This window comes from Propithecus coquereli, unplaced genomic scaffold (genome assembly GCF_000956105.1).
Source record: "Propithecus coquereli isolate 6110/MARCELLA unplaced genomic scaffold, Pcoq_1.0 Scaffold125, whole genome shotgun sequence".
In the NCBI taxonomy this organism is placed as follows: Eukaryota; Metazoa; Chordata; class Mammalia; order Primates; family Indriidae; genus Propithecus; species Propithecus coquereli.
In genome coordinates this window covers 7,131,802-7,151,120 of record NW_012136636.1, presented here as the reverse complement: position 1 = coordinate 7,151,120, position 19,319 = coordinate 7,131,802, and the positions used below count along the sequence as shown (strand labels likewise).

Here is a 19,319-nt window from a genome sequence, read left to right as displayed (position 1 = left end):
TCGGATGCTGATCAAGAGGAATGGAGGGACTGATGCAATACAGTGTTGTAGGTTGATTTAGTGTTAAATAGCAAACTTGTTTCTCCAGGTTCTTGTAAATTTCTGCAGTGGTTGCATTTCCTTTTGCAATCACAGGAATAAACCCCCATGATTTCCATTTTCCTTCGTAATATTTGTTGTCAGAGGCAGTGAGAGAAGCCCACAGGTTGATAGAAGATGTCTATGTATGTTTCATGAAAGCTGTCATACACAGAAAGACAATATTTTTTGGTAAATAAACTTAGTGTCAGTTGAAAAAAAAAAAAAGTGTGTTCTGAGTGCAAGGTCCTGTCCAGGCTCTGTGGGACAGATGACGCGGGTGCCACATCAGTATTCAGTCTGGAAGTTCTCCCACATGGCCAGTCCCGCACAGCCGTGCTGCCAGGAAGCGTGGGGCACAGGGCGCGGGTGGAAGGCCGAGAGCCATTCCCACACCCCACTAACAGCAGCAGGCGAGCTTGGCACATGTGCAAGGAAGCACGTCCCGTGTCCTGTGGAGCACAGAGGAGCCGTGAGGCCGGCAGGTGCAGCCACAGTAATGCTGGGCTTCCCGGATGCACACCTTGCACTCAAAACCCCGCCATCCTAGGATGCGCACGTCATCCTTTTGCCCATGTCTTTATTCCGGCTCTGATGTGCACACAGTGTGGTATGGGCTTTCTGCTGCTCATCCAGGTTCTGCACACTATGGATGACCCAAGTCTTTCCCCGCAGGGTGGAACTGCAGTGCGCTGGGCCAGGGGACTTACGCTCCCGGGGTTGGGGGTGGTGCAGGAGCAGCCTCCAGCTCTGCGGTAGACTCGCCTGAGGACCTAGTCGTCCTGAGACAGAGGGTGGCACCAGTCTCCTCGCTGTCTGTCTTGTGCACCGTGCATATAGCTTGTGTTTCTGTCTCTAATGAACACAGTCTAGCCATGACTATGCGAGGAAGATGCAGAGAGGTAAATTTACTGGGGAAATCCATTGTTTGTCTGGCTGTGTTGCTAGGAAAGGGAAGAGCACGTCTCAGAGACATGGTAGATGAACTTCACACACACAGCACAGAGCTCTCTCTTCCTGGCTTCGAAGCTCGTTCCTCCCTCATGGTCCTTTCAAAACCATCCTGAGCTGAGCCCTTCCCAGTGTCTTTTCATCCTTGGAGGCCCCTGCCGCCTCCTCATCATAGACTGTGGAGGGATGGGGCAGGGCTTTGCATTGCTTATTTTATTTATTATTTATTAGTATTTTTAGGGACTGGGTCTTGCTCTGTCACCCAGGCTGGAGTGCAGTGGTGTGATCATAGCTCACTGCAACCTTGAACTCCTGGGCTCAAGTGATCTTCCTGCCTTAGCCTCCTGAGTTGGGACTACAGGTGCATGCCACCATGCCCTGCTAATTTTTTAATTTTTACTATTTTTATTTTTGTAGAGATGGGGTCTTGCTATGTTGCCCAGGCTAATCTTGAACTCCTGGCCTCAGGCGATCCTCTCACCTCAGCCCCCAGTAGCTGGGATTACAGGTGTGAGCCACGGCACCTGGCCCTACTATTTTAATCTCTGCTTGTGTAGTTCCTTTTGAACTTTGAATACACAGTTTGGTCTGAAAAGCTTTCTGAAGCCTCGGCAGCCATTTCGGGAACTCATCCCAGTGGGAATTTTGGGTGGGATTTAGGGGGCACTGACCTGCCCATGAAGGGTTTCTGGGAACACTGATCCTTCCCTGAGTAGCAGCTTAGCTGGGACATGGACGCCCACACTGGACGGATGCCCTGGGCATACGGAGATCTGTCTGGTGCGATCGCAGGCTCTCTCAGCTTCCCTCCGGGCCGGAGCCACCGCCTTTCCTGGTGTGGAACTTCACCTTGAGGGAAGAGTCTCTAAAACCCCATCCAGGCAATGGACTGGGACAGGTGCAGCAAGAGATCCCACTCCCGTGCACGCTGCGCTGCACACGCGCTTTGGAAAAGCGGTTGTTTTCTTGCCCGTTTTCCCCATCTATAAAGTAGAATCCTCGTGGAAAATGCTGTGCTCTTTGACCTGCCCTCCCTGTCTGGGGTGCGTGTTCTTGCTGCTGTTCATGGGAATTTTGTCCCGGGTCTCTGGGCGTAGGCTTTACACTAGTGCTACCACGCATGAGAGCATTATCTTAGATTTTGTCAGTGCATTGTGGGTTTCCGGGTTTTTCTCTTTTGAATCAAGCTATCCAAAGCAAAAACTGAAACTGGGTTTTGAGAAAAATGGAAACATTTTAAGCAAGACATTGGAGAACCTTGAAAGTTTCATCACACTGCTGCCCAGCCTGAATCCACGTCTGACCGTGGCATTCCGTTTTGGAACCCACGCTTCCAGGCACGCGGGGCGGCAGTCTGCGATGCATGTCCAGATAGGCTTTCGAAGTGTCGTTTGCTGCAGAGCTCCTCAGCAGGGTCTGTGCGCCCAGCCAGGTGGGGACGTTTGTCCCGTCTGACACAAAGTAGGCACAGAGATTAGAGCCAGGTTTTAGAAATTTACGACAAGTTGACAGTGCTGCTATTCGGGTGTGTGTAGTCATTGTGACATAGTTCATCTTTACTGTGTCTTACCTATTAAGGTGCAGTAGATTAGAAATGATAAAAAGCCAGAACACACGGGTTCCTCGTTCTGGGTCATGAGAAACACTCATTCTGCAGCCCCGAGTTTGGACCACTCCCCCCCCTTCGGACTGGTGAGCTCTGTGTCCTCGTGGCACCAGTGGGCGCATCTCTGGAGGCTCTGTCTGTGCCTCTGTCAGTGGGAATGCGTCCCCTCGGCCAGACGTATCGGGAGTGTTCTTCCGGGGCGGGTGACACTTGAGCTGGGACGACCCCGTGGTCTGTGTCGGGCAGGTGCGGGGAGTCGCGGTTCCCGGAAGGCAGCATTCCCGTCCCAGAACGCTGCTGATGCTGATGGTGTGGGCGCGGCAGGCACCACCCCAGACGCTGTCTCTTCCTCCTCAGCCATCGACTACAGCGACAGCGCCGTGCTCCAAGCCCAGCACCTGCTCCTGGGGCTGTGCTCCTTCCTTGCTGACGCGCGTGCCTACATGAAAGGGCAGCTGGCCTGCGGCTCCGTCCAGGAAGACCAGCTGTGGGAGAGGTAAGAGGCACATCCAGGGCCCACACGGGCTGCTGTAGGGACGGGAGGACCCAGAGACAGGGCACTCGTCAGGGAGCAGGTGCCAGTCCCAGGGCTCCTCCCTCACTGGCTTTGGGGCCCTGGGCAAGTCCGAGGTCCCGCTGGGTGAGAGTGGAGGAGAGCCCCGCCTGTGGGTGGGCATGAAGGCTGTAATAGTGTGCATCCCGGACGGGCTCGCCAGGCTGGGCAGAGTGGCTGGGCACTTATGGTGTTTGGGAAACGGAGGCTCTTACCACTGGACTTCACAGTTGGAGGGAGACTCGCAGGCAAGTGGACGCACTGGACCTTCAGAGAAATGGGCGTGTCATGGCAGGGTCGCGGGCATGGTGGGGTTGGGGGATACAGCAGGTCTTGGTGACTAAAGCCAAACCTATACCAGGAATTGGCAAATGAATCTTCTGCAAGACAAGCACACAGCCCACCCTGCCGGCCCGCGGCTAATAGTGACCTGCCGTCGCCTGAGGGAGGAGCATGTGCTCGTGTCCTTACAAGGGTGCCTGGGCTGAGCCACGTAGACTCCGGGTGGCGACAAGGGGCTGAGGAGATGGGGTAACTCTAGCGCAGACAGCGAGTAGGAAGGAAGAGGGGGACCCCAGCACCAAACGGGGATGTATTCCATGAAAGTTCCAGTCTGTCACCTGGTTACAGGGTAAACATTTGTCATTACGTGTCACATCAGGAGGTTTCAGGGCTAACGTCAGGCAGAGCTTCCTGATGGACGGTGGACGCTCCTCCACTCTCCCCTAGCGAGGGGAAAGAAGTGCGGCCAGCTGTTCAGACGACTGCCAGACGCTTGCTGGTGGCTGTGCTGGGACGTGTGCCCCTCGGGATCCCCAGGAAGGATGAGGAACCTTGGGCTCATCTGGAGTCTGTCGGGGAGGGGTACCCCCAGAAGACAGCTAGAGCTGAGTCATTCTAACCGTGGGCCTAGGACCACCCAGAGCTGGGCTGGGGACAGGCCAGCAGCTCGGCCACCATCAGAGGGAGGCAAAGGACTGTGGGTGGCACCAACACAGGAAGAAAGACTGAGGCGTGTAGGGGCAGGTGACCCTGCCGATGGGTCTGGAGAGGCCTAGCTGTGCTGTGTGACATCCGGCCTGAGTCCCCGTGCAAAACAGCAAGGGCTTCTTCCTCACGGGTCACCAGAGGCCTCTACACGTCACTCGGGCCCGGGCTGACCAGAAGCTGCAGTTTCTCCCTCGGTGGTGCAGCGCTGAGGGGAGGGAGCACAGGGGCCTTGTCTCAGTAGTGGAGGTGCCGGCCCTGAAGTGCAGGTCACCACTGCTCACACGGCCAGAACTGGCCACAGGCCCCACTGGCCTGGAGGGCACCCAGAAGCCGATCCTTCCACGTGACCCCAGGGAGAGGATCAGGGGAAGCGGGCAGAGCACCCTTGACAGTGACAGCTAGAAGTGGCCATTTCAGCAGGGCCAGAGATGAGGCCTTAGGGGTCAGCGAAGCCCGAGCAGGTGTATGGGACAGGCCAGTGCGCCTGGAGAGAGCGAGGGGACCCGGGGGACACGTGGTCTCCTGCAGGAGTGCCCCAGTGGGGTTGGTGAGGTAGAAGTGTGGACACGGGGCCATCACCAATGCCGCTCTTTGAAGGATGTCTGAAGGCGAAGGAGAGAGCAGAGGCCACTGTGGGAGGTGACACAGAGCAGGCGCTGTTCCCATGCTCAGAGAGGGTCCCTGAGAGGCAGGAGCCCAGGGTGCTACCCTCCTGTCAGCCTCTGCGTTCTTGGTAGCCCAGAAATGAGGGAAGTTCTCAGAGGAGGCAGAGGTCCTAGCCCGACGAGGCCGCCTGGCAGCTTTGGGCACACTTCCTGCCACGAGACACGGGCCCGGAGCCACCCTGGGACCGGCTTCTCCAGAGCCCGTGCAAGCCCCTATGATTCCCCACCCGGGTCCTGTCTCGGGGCTTCCTCACATGGCCCGTCAGGCAGGCAGAAACAGCCAGTGCCCACCTCTCCTGGCCGCCTGCCCAAGGCTTGCCTTGACACCTCGCACAGCCCGGTCGTGTGAAGGTGACAGCTTTACTTTGTGACAGCTCTGCTCAGTTTCTCACTATTGGTTTCCAAAACCATTAGGAAAATGCCCACGAGTATCTTGGGTATTCAGATACAGGCTTTACAGGTTACCTCCACTCTAGACAAAGTCTGGTTTGGATGACGTGGCCGTCTGGAGTTGACGTTACCCAGTTAAGATCCTGTTGCGCTGGAACTAGCTTATCACTGTGCACGAACGTGACCCAGTTAAACCCCAGCCCCACTCCCAGGGATGCTGTGCTTCTGAAGGGCTGGCTGAGGTGCCCAGTTGAGCTTCCCTTTGGTTTCAATGACTGTTCCCATCTCTCCTCAGACTCTCCAGCACCAAGGGGACCGTGCAGGCCGCGCTGGCAGATGACTTTGACATGCCCAGGGCAGTGGACGCCATCCTGGGCCTGGTGCACCAGGGGAACGGACAGCTCAGGGTGGCTCAGGTAACAAGGGCTGGCAGCCTCCTGGGCCTGCCTCTAAGTGGGATGGACAGGTGGGGGTTTGCTCCATGGGTCTTTCTCATGTGGAAGTAACCCACAGCTGGCTCTGGTGACCCCGCCTCCCACAGCTGGTGGCCTCTGGGCACCTTCTGACCAGCCCCTCAGTAAGAGTCTGGAGCTCATCTGGCGTGCGTGGTCCGCCCTGATGGCCTGGCCAGGCCCCAGCCACCCAGCGACTCTGGGAATACACAGAGCACGCGGCACAACCCTGGCACGCCCTGCGTGACCCTCCTATTTGCATGGAGGAGCTTGGTGGAGTCTGAGTTTGTTGCTCAGACATGAAATGGGAGGACACTGTGCATTGGGACCCGACTGTGCTGCCACCCAGCCTGGGTCTTGGGGCCAACTGGGAATGACCAGCTCTTCAGAGATTCTACACGTGCCTGATCCTCAGGGAACACGTTTCATGTACACACTCCATTTGTGACACTTTGTTAGAAAAGTTCTTTTTTTGAAATGGCTTCTTGCTATGTAGTCTCGAACTCCTGGCCTCAAGCAGTCCTCCATCCTCAGTCTCCCAAGTGGCTGGGACTACAGGTGCACACACCACACCCGGCTCAGACAGCGTCTGTGCAGAACTTAAGGAAAGACCCATCCACCCCCTTGTGGGTATCGTGCGGTTGCACCCAGGGGCTGAGCCTGAGCCGCTGCTCCCTGAAGGTGTGTGGAGTGCTAGACAGAGACAGGAGGTAGGCAGCAGACTTTGGTTCCTGCACACTTTTGAGGGTCTCCTTGCCACGCCTTGGGGCTGGGACAGGGACTGGCTGGCAGGTGCTGGCCCTGGGAGGAGCTCCGCTGGGAGCCACGTGACCTCCCAGGATCTGGGAAGGCGCTACAGCTGTGAAGACGCTATTTGAGGCCAGTTTCGTGCCTTTCACACCTTTGGTAACACTTGTAGGTTCTGGTCCAAATCCACCATCAGTACCTTGGTGGAGGGCTCCGTCCCTGGCTGTGCTCAGTTTTGGGTATTAGAAGACAGAGCCCCAGGCTAGACCCTGCATCAGTCACAGCAGGCAGGGCTGGGAGGCTGTATCCCTCACAAGCCTGCAGGGCCCACGCCTGTACGACGTACCTGTGGTCTGACCAGCACAGGCAGACTGTGGGCTGTAGTCTCTTCTGAGTCACCCAGCTGGTCAGTGTGACAGGCAGGAGCATGTCAGTCCCAGCCGGGTGGATGGAGGGACACAGCACCCGGCACTGCAGGGTTGGGCAGATCCAGCGGCCAGGACTGTGGTGGCACAGGAGTGCTTCCCACTTTGCCCACGGTGGCCTTCCCCAGCCTCCTGCCTGCCCTGCACCTATATGCCCAGCACTGCCCGGCCGCCCCAGCTCAGGCTGCAGGGGCTCCTTGGGCCTGGCCGCCTGCACTTTTCTGTCGTGATCTTTGCAAGTGCCCAGGAATGAAGAGTGGCATCACGCATGTGTCTGTGCTCCTTGACTGGCGCAAACACACGTGTCAGGGCTTCCTCACTTTCTCTCTGACTCAGAAATCCAGCGCAGGTCCCACTCACCCTCCACATGCTGTAGCCCCATCACACTCACCGTCACCCACCAGGGCCTCATGAGCTAGGACCACCATCCCCAACGTTACAGAGGGGGAAACTGAGGCACCAGGGACCCTGCTGCACCCACGCTCATGTGGTCTGCCAGGGAGGTTGGCTGATGCTGGCGCTGTGTCCTCGCTCACAGAAGCTAAAAGGCCCCAGGGCAGTGCGTGCCGGGCTCCTCCTTTGAGTTCCCACACTGGCATCTGACTGCCTTCAGAGCCCCTGCGGTGCTTCCTTACAGGAACCTGGGGGTCCCAGAAGCCCTGCCGTGTTTGGCGCCATTGTCTCCTACATTGAACAGTTTTTTGAGACCGCTGGAATTTCTCTGGCAAATCAACAGGTATGTCCTTTTCTTTTAAATGCTTAATTATGGAATTACCTGCATGTTGGTGTAATAACCTTTATCCTTTTAATAGATAATTATAATGCCAAATTAATTTGCCTGCTTTAAAATGTTACTTTCCTGGAAAAACACTCAGAGCTATTACTTATTAACTGGAATTGTGGGATTCCACTTCCACAGCTGGCAAACGCATGTGAGCAGAGAGCTCAGTCCACCTCGGTGCAGAGTGGTCTGTCGTCAGCGCTGCACACACTTCTTTATTTTGAAACACTCAAAATGTAAAAGTCACATGTATGATAAGATTTTTTCTTGAACCATTTGAGAGCAAGCTACGGCTTGACCCTCTTGCCTGATGCCATGGTGTGTTTCCTACAAACAGGCTCTAACAGAACACCCCCCTTCAGCCCTCAGCCTTGGTCCCAGTGAAGTCCTTTTTGGCAGAAGGGCCCTGTTCAGAAGCCCACGCTGCACCCGCACGTTCCTGTCTCCAATGGGAGGAGGAAGTAGGGGGTAGGGGGAGAAGGCTCCTGTGCAGTCCTGATTTACACGGTGTCTAGGCAGGGCCACCGAGCTGCTGGCCTCAGAGCGTTGAGCTGGAACAGCACATGCACATGCAGAGCGCTGCAGGGCATCTCTGTGGTTCTGAATTTTTCATTCGTCAGGGCCAGATGTAAGGCAATGCCCGCCTGTCAGGCAGCAGCCCTCACATCTGTACCCCAGCCCTTCCCTGTGGCCCCCAGTGGGCACTGGTCAGCTGTGTAGGGTTGAAAGAGGACAGTGGAAACATGTGGCTGCCCTGCACCATCCCCAGAAAGAGGCCAGCGTTGGGGGCCTTGGGCTAGAACCCTGCCAGGGAGGCAAACGCCACCTGTGCAGACTCTCGCAGCGTGGCCATGCCTGGCTCAGTGTGTTTCAGGAGACAGCAGCGCGGCCACCCTGCACGGCGTGGTGGAGGAGCTGGTGCGGTTCCGGCAGAGGGTCCGGCAGTTCGCGCTGACCACACCAGAGGCCACCAGGGAGGCCCGACAGCAGCAGCTTCTGGAGAGGCAGCCCCTGCTGGAGGCCTGCGATGCCCTGCGCCGGGACCTCACCGCCCATGGCATCAACATCAAGGTGAGTGCTTTGGCCTGGGGACCCCAGGGCCATCACCCCAGGTGCCAGGAATGTCCTCAGGTATCACACAAACACCAGGCTGTGACCATGCTTCCTCGTGAGTGGAGAAACCCACCCTGTGGCAAATCTGGAGGGATGTTGGGGCAGGCGTGTCAGAGCTGGAGAGAGATGCTGGGGGAGGGGGAGGCACACAGGCTGGGCAGTGTCTCATGAGGATCCAGGTCCTGCCCCACCCTCCCTCCTCCCCGCCAGGTCACACTGCACCTGCCTTGGCCTCCTGGCCTTTACCAGAGGGCATCAGCATCCCCTTTTTAAGCATCCAGCTGCCTCCTTCAGGGCCAGGTCATCAAAGGATCAGGTGGCAGCATGCTGGACGTCACCCTCTGAACGCGACATGGCGTCTAGTCAGACTTGGGATCTGTTCTCTCTGCAGGACAGAAGCAGTACAGCCTCCACGTGGGAGCTGCTAGGTCAAAGGACAAAAGGCCCCAAACCAGGGAGCTGATGGAGTGAAGCCGGGACCACCCCTCACGTGGCGGCCTCTGTGCTTGCTGACGATGCAGACTTTATATTAAAGAAGTTTCTATTGTGGCTGTTCAGTCAACATTAAAACAGAGCAAACCAACGCTATCCCGCTGGTGTCAATGACTAGGCCTAAAAATTTAATCTATGGTGCCAAGGGCCAGAGGCTCAACATTAAGTTTGGTAAAAGCACATCAGCTATCCAGCGGGAGTCCGAACAGCAGACGTGCTTGCGCACAGTGAGACCAGCTGGCCCGTGCCCGAGGATGGGACAAGGCAGGAGGCGCGGAAGAGCAGGAATGGGCGCGGCCAAGTCAAAAGCGGAGAGGATGGACTGTGCGGCAGACGAGGCGGCTTCCCCTCCCGGCAATTACAGAATGTGTTCACCACAGAAAACACAACACCCCTGCAGTCTTGCTACACAGTTAACATCCTGACAGCTCGTGTCACCTTGGCTTTCATGCTGTGAGCAGCCGGGGTCGGGGCTGGGCCTGAGAAAGGTTAGCTGTGGCAAGGTCAGGACAGCCAGGTGAGAGCAAGATGGGGAGGCCTGACAAAGACAGGACTGCCCTGTGTGCAGTGCGGCCGCCCTTCCGGAGCACCTGTGAGCTCCCGATCTCCTCACCTTTCTGTGACAGGACCACAGTTCTCAAACGAACCAGCAGAAGCCAGGTGGCCCTTTCCTTCCCTCCCCAGCTCGCAAACGCTGGGCAGGCCCCTCCCAGTGTCCCGCACTGTGGTGCCGGCATCTCTTGATCCCCGGCACAGCTGTGGGATGAGCAGCGCCTTGTCGACGTTTAGTCACGACCCTGAGGTACTGGTCTTCGCAGTCTACAGATAAGGACAGCGGTTCAGAAGTCACCCACCCAGGGATTAACGTAGAGGGAAGATTCCCAGAGGCTGCTTTATGATGAGACACCCAGACAAGGCCACTCGGTACTGGGGGGCAGACTGTCCCCCAGCGGCCTGCCACCTCACTGACCACCCAAACATACTTCCTCATTACTCTCCTGGTCCCAGGGAAGCTCCAGGTCATAGTGTCTCTTTACCTGGAGCTAATGAGTAGACACATGTTTGTAAAGAACAGGGAAGCAGTGAACTTCACTTTAAAAATACCATTCAGCAGCAGAGTTCATTTCTAAAAACAAAAAACAGTCCTGGACTACCTGGATGTACTCCCAATCTCTCTTTTAAGCAAAGGGATTCTGTACTTATTCAGAGCAAACTCTTAAGTAACAAAAAACATAATAATTCCTGTGACTTTGCTCATTTTAATTCCTATGGAAAGAAGCGTCTGTGTTTCAGCCTTATTCTTCGAATTATTGTAGCGATATTGGGAGGCACTGGTGATAAGCACAATACTGGACAGAAAGGCTTAGATATTTTCATCTGCCCAGTGTGTGGCAATATCCTCACTTTAGAAAACTGAAAGGTAAGTTTTAGCTATTTGAGAAAAAAATACAAAACACTACATTTAAATAAACCAGATCTGTCTTTTAATAGCTACCAGAGTTTAGATGTAATTCCCCAAAGGAAAAATGTCCATGGCACAATTTTTCTGCAAAAGGTCACATGTAGATAGTGAAGCTTCTAAAGTTAGATGTGAAATTAATAGTAGCACTCATGGAAGCTGCTGACTGGTTTTAAGGAAAGTAGCATCCATCTGTAGCAGTGCTCAAGTCACAGAGCATCACCCAAGAGTAGCCATGAAGGCAAAAGGACTTTGAGGAGTCAGGCAGGTCTGCCCTCGTGAGGGGCTAACAGAGCACCCCATGCACATACCAGGTGCCAACCCTCTGAGACGTGGGACCGGAGAACAAGCGCCAGGCCGCTTTACAAAAACCATTCACACAAACAAAAGCTAACCGAAGGTTAAGAATACAATAAAACGTTATGTTTGCTGAAATTTTAGAGTTATTTTCTGTAATGGATTGCAAATATTCCTGAGAACACAGCTATGCTGCTTCCTAAGCAGACACTGTCATCAGGCCTCCTAATGCATCGCCCCACCAGACCCAGCAAGTCCTGAGTCTTCCAAAAGCCTTTCCCAAGACAGCACCCCCACGTGTCAGGTCTGTCTGGCTGGGGCCTGGCAGTGTCATGGGACTTGAGTGTGTCTAACATGGACAGAGGAGGGTGTCAGACAGGAGGTGTCTCAGAGCTCCCTTCCTGGCCCCTAAAGGGTCAGTGTCACGTTTCGTTCTCTGTTCCCTTGGTGCTTACAGAAGGATCTCTGAGATAAATTGACCATTGACTGTTCTGAAACACTTCAATAAATTAACCAAAACAACCAACACCCAAATGTCTCCAACCTAACCACTTAAACAAAAATGAGCTAGAGAACAACTCTGGTAGACCTCAGTCAAAAACCACAGCCAGTGTTCACGCGGCCCCCCGAGAAGGACTGGCCGGTGCCTTCAACAGGAACCCCTAATGAAGGGAAACCAGGAGAATGAAACGCGTCGGCAGAGAGACTGAGAAGAAATAAGTAGAGACCACGAACAGCTCTGCTGACCTTTGAGCAAGCCAAGAGATTCAGGTGAGCTATTCTCAAAGAGTTTTTCATTCTCATGTGATTCCGTTTTTCTTCTCAGTTACTGCTTAGAAGCTAAAAAAGTTCAGGAATACTTTGATTCATGTCATCGTAACATCTCCAACTACATATTAGTTTAGCCCAAACTTGCAATTTTCTGAATTCTTAAATTCTTCTATCAACCAATTTATGCTACAATTAAAAACCCTCAAAAGTAACCTGTGCTGCTTTGGTACCCTGAGGATTCAGCACATGTAGATATGGATGTTTTCATTACAAATTGCAGTTTCCCCAGCAATGCTGTAATCATCCTGTCTGCACTGGCTCAGGTTTCAAAGAGTTTGCTGAATGCGGCTCCCACCTCGGCGATCATGTCAGTGGTGGTGGTGGAGCGGCCGTGCTTCTGGAAGGCTTGGTGGTTGCACTGCCTTGTGAGCGCGCAGGCCCCGAACGCAGCCACCAGGAGAGGGCTGGACCTGGAAGGAGAGGCGTGAGCAAGAAGCTGCAGGACGAGGCAGTCAGAGGCCCCCACGGTCGAGGGCCCAGACACCTGGAGGTCAGTGGGCTGCAGCTACCATAGGCACTGACTCCATTTCAACCCTGGGACTCCAAATTGGCAGTTTTAAGTCTCATATGCCTCTGAGAAGGCAGCTTTATTACAGCTAAAGTAACCAGTAAGCCCCTGGTACTGTATTCCCTGACAGAAGGCATATGAAAAATATCCATTCAAGACACAGTGCAATACATCAGTGGGAAGCAATTTTCCCTGGCAAAAACCAGCCAAGCACTTACAGGCTGTATGTATTTTAACAGTGCTCTTTAGTCTTACCAGGTTGTGGAGGAATAGCTGAGCCTGAGAATGCAGATTCCTGCTACCATTGTTGCATATACTGGGGGAGGGGAGGAAGGAACTGGAGTGACCCTCTTGCATTTCCCAGTGGAGTTAAAGTCCACACAGACATGCTCAGTTTGGGGGTGGTCCCTGGTGACCAGTGCTCCTGTGCAGGTGTGCTGAGACATCACGTCCAGTAGCGTTCCACCCCGCAGGTGTCAGGTGAGGCCACCGGACCCCAGGCTCACCCTCCAGGGCCCAGGGTGTACCACACCCAGCATGTGCAGACGTCACAGTCACCACGATGGGTTTATAGAGAGAAATTGAGGCGCACAGAGGTGTGGGAACTGCCTGTGCTCAGAAAGCTCTCTGGTGACAGAAATGGGTCCAGAGCCTGGATCTCAAAATTCTGTTGCCTCTTAAATAAATTTCACATCTTTAAGGACAAGTGACTAAGCCTTCAGCCTGCATGTTTTCTGTCTTGGTATTTTGTCTCATCATTGAACTTCTAGAACGGTGTTCTCAACCTGGGGTGCTCTGAAAACCACTGATGCCCCAGGGCCCCACCCCAATGACAGATGGGGCCCAGGAGTAAGCATAGAGCAGAAGCTTCAGTGGAGGGCTAACCTCTGCCCTAGGATCTCTCCGATGAAACAGAGTTCATTTGGAATGTTCCAGGAGCTACTTATTAAATGCATGAGCTGAACAGCTTACAAAAAGTAGACAATTCCAAGGCAGGATAAATGAGGATGTGGCCATACCCATTTGTTTTCTCAGGTCCAGCAAGGAGGGCCCAGTGCACCAGCACGCCCAGGGAGCCTGACAAGAGGTCTCCTTGCCCTCCACACCTGCGGCTGCTGCCTTCCTGGCTGCACGTGAGCACTGCACAGGACAGACAACAGAGTGGACGTTAGCATGGACATGAGTGGACAGTCACACCCAGCCTGGCCACACTGACCTGGCACTGGCCAATCCAGAGCAGACACACAGTGCTGACCCAGAGCCAGCGACATGCAGAGGGAAGCCACCACTCACCCTGTTGGCCATCAGAGATCACGTCACACTCTCCTTTCTGGACCACAGTCACGTTCCCCAGGGCTTGGCTAAGTCTCAGAACAGACCCGTGGTGATCAGTGCTGTCCGCAGGACCCTTGAGCTACAGCATAGGAAGACCACAGAAAAACCAAGACATGTAAAAGGAGCCCACTGCCCATGATATGACAAACAACCCTGTCCTGTCTGTCACAAGCCTCAACGCTCATGTCTAAAGGAATCACCTGGGCACCTGATAAAAGCCAAATAGGTGGAAGGAGGTCCAGGCTGTCACTTGCAGCAAGTCCTCCAAGCGGATGCCAACACAGCACTTGCCATGTCAGTGCTCTACCTGGTCAGACCAGAGTTAAAAGAATGCCACGCATGGTTGCCTTCTGAAAGGTTTGCAGAGGTGATACAAATTCCAATAATAATGGCAGCCAACACGTATGAGACACGTGCTATGCAGGGAATCATGCCTTTACAAAGGTATTTCATTTCATCTTTATAAATCCCATGAAGCAGACTCTGTCATCACATGTCATAGGAGAGGCAGTGCAGGACAAGGATGAAGTGACCCGCCCAGAGTACACTGCAGGAGGGGGCTGCCTGCCCTCAAGGCCAGCACACCACCGTTCATCCACAGATGCACTGATCGGCTGATGCACCATCAACCATAAGAGGCATCATGATCACATGTTAGCATGTGAAAAATGTGCATCTTAGACTCTGAGAGATGTGTCCACTCATCACCGGCAAGTCTGTGTCCCTGGAGAGATATGCCCACAGGGACAAGCCGGGCAGAAGCACAGAACCCGTTCCTCCCCACTTCTCAGGATGAGGAGCGCTGTGTCCACCTTTCAGGCAGCCCACTGACTCACCACAGCTTCGTACAGTCTGCCGAACTCCATGTGGTTCGGAGTGAGAATGGCTTTCTGGTAGCCTTGGATGAGGGCTGGCTGCTGAGCGACCAGCCACAGGCCATCCTGCACAAAACAAGGACCCGCGTTCACTGGACAGGCCTTACAGGAACCTGCGCTGGGAGGGGAGAGGCCACACTCACCGCGTCCACGACGACAGGGATGCCCCTGGCCCTGGATGCTTCCAAAATGCCCTGCCAGAAGAGAAAATGACAGTGAGCACCAGGCCCGTCACCTCTGTTATGGGTTGAATGTTGTTCCCTGCAAAACTCATGTAGAAGTTTAACTGCCAATGGAAGGGTGCTGGGAAGTAGGGGCTTTAAAAGGTGACTAGGCCATGTGGGCCTAATGGGTTGGTTTAGTGACTTTGAAAAAGGGCTTTCAGGGCTGTCTCTCTTGCCCTTTCGCCACGTGATGATACAGCCAGATGCTGGCATCTTGATCTTGGACTCCTGGCCTCCTGCACTGTGAACTAGTCAGTATCTGTTCATTATAAACTACCTCGTCTGTGGTACCATTACAGCAGCACAGAACAGACCAAGACACTTTTCAAGAGGAATTAAAACCAGGCAGTCCCTTAATAAAATGCAACATCAGATCATCAACAAATAAATAGAAAATAATAAACTAAATGAATAAAATAAACAGAGAGGAAGAAAGACACTGAACTGGCAGAGCCCCCTAAAAAGGCAGGACACTGGGAACCCCGAGAAGAGAAGCCCGCTGGGAGTGCTGTGAACAGTGGCTGTGTTCCCAGGCTAGCCCACAAAGACCTACCCCCAGTAGGGCTTCCAAACTTCCAACAGACACTAATCTTCAGGATTTGGAGATGAGAAATCTGAATTCTCAGGAATTCCCCAAATCATTAGTCATCCCATATTTTTCATAACATTTTACTTACATGTTTCAAAATAAGTGACCATAATGAACAGTGAATCATTTTTCCCTGATAGGATTACACTAAAAGTTTCAAAGGTTTTCTTCTAAAAACAGAAAACATCATCAACATGTGGTTGCTTATTATTAGTATGAACCAACATATTGTGACAAGATTATACACTGCAATAGCATGGTAAAATAATCTCCACTTGATGTAGACATTTAATAGAAAACATTAAAAGAGATTAAAACAAAATATATGCTAAGTAAAAATAATTTAAAATACTGAAAAGTAAAGCCACTTATATTTAATCAAAACTTTTTCTGAAAATGAAATCTGAAAACCCACAGCATTAGCTGCCCACCCTGAGAGCTTTATTGTGTGACAAATATTCCAGCTGTAGAAAACATCTGTCTTTTGCTCTGACATTGGTCCAAGTGTTAGGAGTGTGTCCAAAAGCCCCATCAGGTGAGAGTCAGAGTACAAGAGCCTTCACAGAAGCTTATTTCCTTTTTTATTAATAATAATGAAAATTCTTTGCCCTGATTTTGGCTTTACTGTTGAAACTGACAGGCTTTTCCTAATTCAGACTTTAAATCAGTTTCTGATTTTGTGTTGCAGTATTTGGCAACAACCTGATATCTTTGTGTCTTGTGTTTTTTCTATTAAGGTATTTACAAAGAACAGTAGCCTAAGGTTAATATTGAAATACTGGAAAATGGGAGTCAACCTTATTGGGTAGTATTTGAACAGGGCACTCAGACCTCCTAGGAAGACTAACAGCACTAGCCAGCTACACAGTATCAGAGTACCCAGAGCAAAGGGGATCCCATCCATGGGAGAGCAAACTGCTACAAGCCTGGGTGCTTGGGAGCACCTCTCAAAAATGTAAACGTCTATACTCTTTGATTCAGCAGTGGAACTTCCAGAAATTTATCATAAAGAAAATACCCCAAGAGTGGACAAAATATACAGAAATGTTCAAGACATCACTCTCATAATAGGGAAAAGGCTGAAAACAGCCTTAATGAACTAGTTGAAATGAACTAGTTGAATACATTATAGCAGCAGTCCCCAACCTTTTTGGCACTAGGGACCAGTTTCATGGAAGACAATTTTTCCATGGATGGGAGCAGGGGAGGCAGAGCTCAGGCAGTGATGGCAGCAATGGGGAGCAGCTTCGTGAGTGACCGGGAGTAGCTTCACTGGCTCACCCCGCCCACTGCTCACTTCCTGCTGTGCGGCCCGGTTCCTAACAGGCCATAACATGCCACAGACCAGTACTAGTCCTCGGACCAAGGTTGGAGACCACAGCATTATAGTATATCCACAGTGAATTATGATGTAGCTCTTACAAATAATGAGGGACATCTGCATATCCTGCCAGGAAAGAGTCTCCAGGACACGCTGTTAAAAAGAGCACGTTGCAAAGAGCACAGCGTGAGGACAGGTGTGCTAGTCAGGAGCCTACTTTCTTTCTGGATTCAGGCAACTGGTGCAAAACCAGCTCATGAATCAGAAGACTTAGTACTGTTAAGGCAGCGATACTCTACAAATTCAACATAATCCCTACCAAAATCCCAGTGCAAATCAACAAGCAGATCCAGGACTCATCTGGGGATGCATTCGAGTCTTGGCTCTCACCAGGAGAGCCAAAACAGCCTCGAAAAGAATGAAGTTGGAGGACTTAACACTTTCCGATTTGAAAGCCGCCTACACAGCCACAGTAATCAAGACAGTGGGTAGTTGTGTAAGGACTGCCACATAGATCAATGGAACAGAAATAAGAGTCTAGAAATAAAGCCTTAAATTTAGGGTCAAGTGATTTTCAATACGGATGCCAAGACAAGTCAGGAGGAAAGAAGAGTATGTCCAACAAACGGTGCTAGAACAACTGGATTCCCACGTGCAAAAGTATGAAGCTGGACCCTTCCTTACACCGCAGACAAAAGTCAACTCAAAATGGATCACAGACCTAAATATAAGAGCTAAAACCATAAAGCTCTTAAAAGAAAAGATAGTTGTAAACGTTGGGCTAGGCAAAACCTTAGATAAGACACCAAAAGCACAAGGGACAAAAGAAAAAACAGATAAATTGGACTTCATCAAAATTAAAAATTTGGGCTGCAAACAAAACCATCAAGGAAGTAAAAAGACAACCCACAAAATGAGAAGATATTTGCACATCCTATCTCTGATAAGGGATTTGTATCTAGAATATATATAAAGACCTTTAAAACAATAGTAAATAAACAATTTTCAAAATGGGGAAAAGCTATGAACAGACACTCCTCCAAAGAAGACATACGAATGTCCAATAAACACATGAAAAGATGCTCAACACCATCGGTCACCAGGGAAATGCAACCCAAACCACGTGGGATGCCACTGCATACCCACTAGGATGGTTAACAATTAAAACCACAAGTGTTGGGGACGATGTGGAGAATTGCAACCCTCACACATTGTTAGTGGGAACATTAGATGGTACAGCAGCTGTGGGAAATGGGCAGTTCCTCAAAACGTTAAACACAGTTACCATGTGACCCAGCCACTTCCACTCCTAAACATACACCCCAGAGAAATGAAAATACATATTCACACAGAAACTGGTAAACACATATTCATAGCAGCATTATTCATAAGGGCCAGTAAGTGGAAACAAACCAAATGTCTATCAGCTAACCAACAGATTAAACCAAAGCTAGTGTATCCATAACAGTGAAACAGACAGGAAAAGGAATGAAGTTCTGATACATGCTACAACATGAACTATGAATATGAAATTATGACGAGTGAACAAAACAACTTACAAAATGGCACATACTGTATGATCCATTCATGTGCTATGTCCAGAATCAGAGACAGAGAGTAGATGAGTGGCTGCCCAGAACTGGGGAGGTTGGGGAACAGGGAACAGAGGATAACACGTATGAAGTTTCTTTTTGAGATCATAAAAATGTTTTAAAATAGATTATAGTGTTGGTGCACAACTCTATGAATACACTAGAAACCACCAAGTTGTACCCTTTAAATGGGTGAATTGTATGGTAAATTATTTTCAAAAAGTTGTTAAAAAAAAAAAACAACTCAGCAATTTAGTTGCTACAAGACCACCTTGGGGATGGATGGTCTTGAATCCTCACCAGGATTCAATTTGTCATTAGGAAAAAAAACAAGGGTAAGAACAGAAATCTATCTAATAGGGCCGTTTCTAGGACTAGGTAGATAACGGCCTCACTCAGAAAGTATCTACCGAGTGTCTGTTCGGTGGCCCGCACCGTGCTGGGAGCCGACGGGGGAGAAAGCAGAGTCACGCTCAGCATTCGCTGGAACACAGCGACCGCGAAGTGAGCAAGTGTCAGGGCCACCACTGCTGCTGTACATGAACCAAAACGCGGAGTCTGCAGTCTGGGCTGGAAGGACGGTGAGGCGCACACTCACTGCCCACATGTTACATTTCCACGTTGCAAAGTGTTTTCTTTCTCTTAGGATGCCAGTTTTTCTTTTAATTATGAACTTAAACTCACAGAGAAAAGGCCCTGAAGCACAGAGAACTCCGGCCATTTTCACCTTAAGCTCGTCCACACCCCCAGGATGCAACGGTGGATGGAGCAAAGCCACCGCACGGAGCCCAGCTGTTTGCAGGTAGGACTTCCTGTGGACAGCTTCTCCCTCGGCTCTATCGTTCCTAGACCATGACTACCTCCTTCTTCTTGGCAAGCGGTTAAGATGTTCAAAGACCTAATGGTGCCACATGACAAATAACTTGTGCTCCCCATGCCAACTCCACGTCGCTTCAAAAACCACGAGAATCAGGCCGGGCGCGGTGGCTCATGCCTGTAATCCTAGCACTCTGGGAGGCCGAGGCGGGCGGATTGTTTGAGCTCA

At 51.6% G+C, this 19,319-nt stretch overlaps 2 protein-coding genes across 5 annotated transcripts in view; one reads left to right on the top strand and one right to left on the bottom strand.

Moving 5' to 3' along the window:
- The window catches only part of CARS2 (cysteinyl-tRNA synthetase 2, mitochondrial (putative)), a 59,473-nt gene extending 49,114 nt beyond the window's left edge, over positions 1-10,359 (top strand). The window contains exons 11-15 of one of the 3 annotated variants that reach the window (XM_012637943.1): positions 2,993-3,131; positions 5,529-5,649; positions 7,495-7,593; positions 8,503-8,709; positions 9,143-10,359. In XM_012637943.1, the coding sequence (XP_012493397.1) occupies positions 2,993-3,131; positions 5,529-5,649; positions 7,495-7,593; positions 8,503-8,709; positions 9,143-9,214 (638 nt within the window). In that variant the 3' untranslated portion in view covers positions 9,215-10,359. Of the gene's footprint in view, positions 1-2,881; positions 3,132-5,528; positions 5,650-7,494; positions 7,594-8,502 lie in introns of all 3 variants that reach the window. The other 2 variants (XM_012637942.1, XM_012637944.1) reach the window with 2 other exon arrangements.
- Positions 10,360-10,704: 345 nt separating this feature from the next.
- Positions 10,705-19,319, bottom strand: part of CARKD (carbohydrate kinase domain containing) — a 22,799-nt gene continuing 14,184 nt past the window's right edge. For both annotated transcript variants that reach the window (XM_012637940.1, XM_012637941.1), the window contains 5 exons: positions 14,692-14,742; positions 14,510-14,614; positions 13,632-13,752; positions 13,358-13,478; positions 10,705-12,240 (listed from right to left, as the gene is read on the bottom strand). In XM_012637940.1, the coding sequence (XP_012493394.1) occupies positions 12,090-12,240; positions 13,358-13,478; positions 13,632-13,752; positions 14,510-14,614; positions 14,692-14,742 (549 nt within the window). In that variant the 3' untranslated portion in view covers positions 10,705-12,089. The remainder of the gene's footprint in view (positions 12,241-13,357; positions 13,479-13,631; positions 13,753-14,509; positions 14,615-14,691; positions 14,743-19,319) is intronic.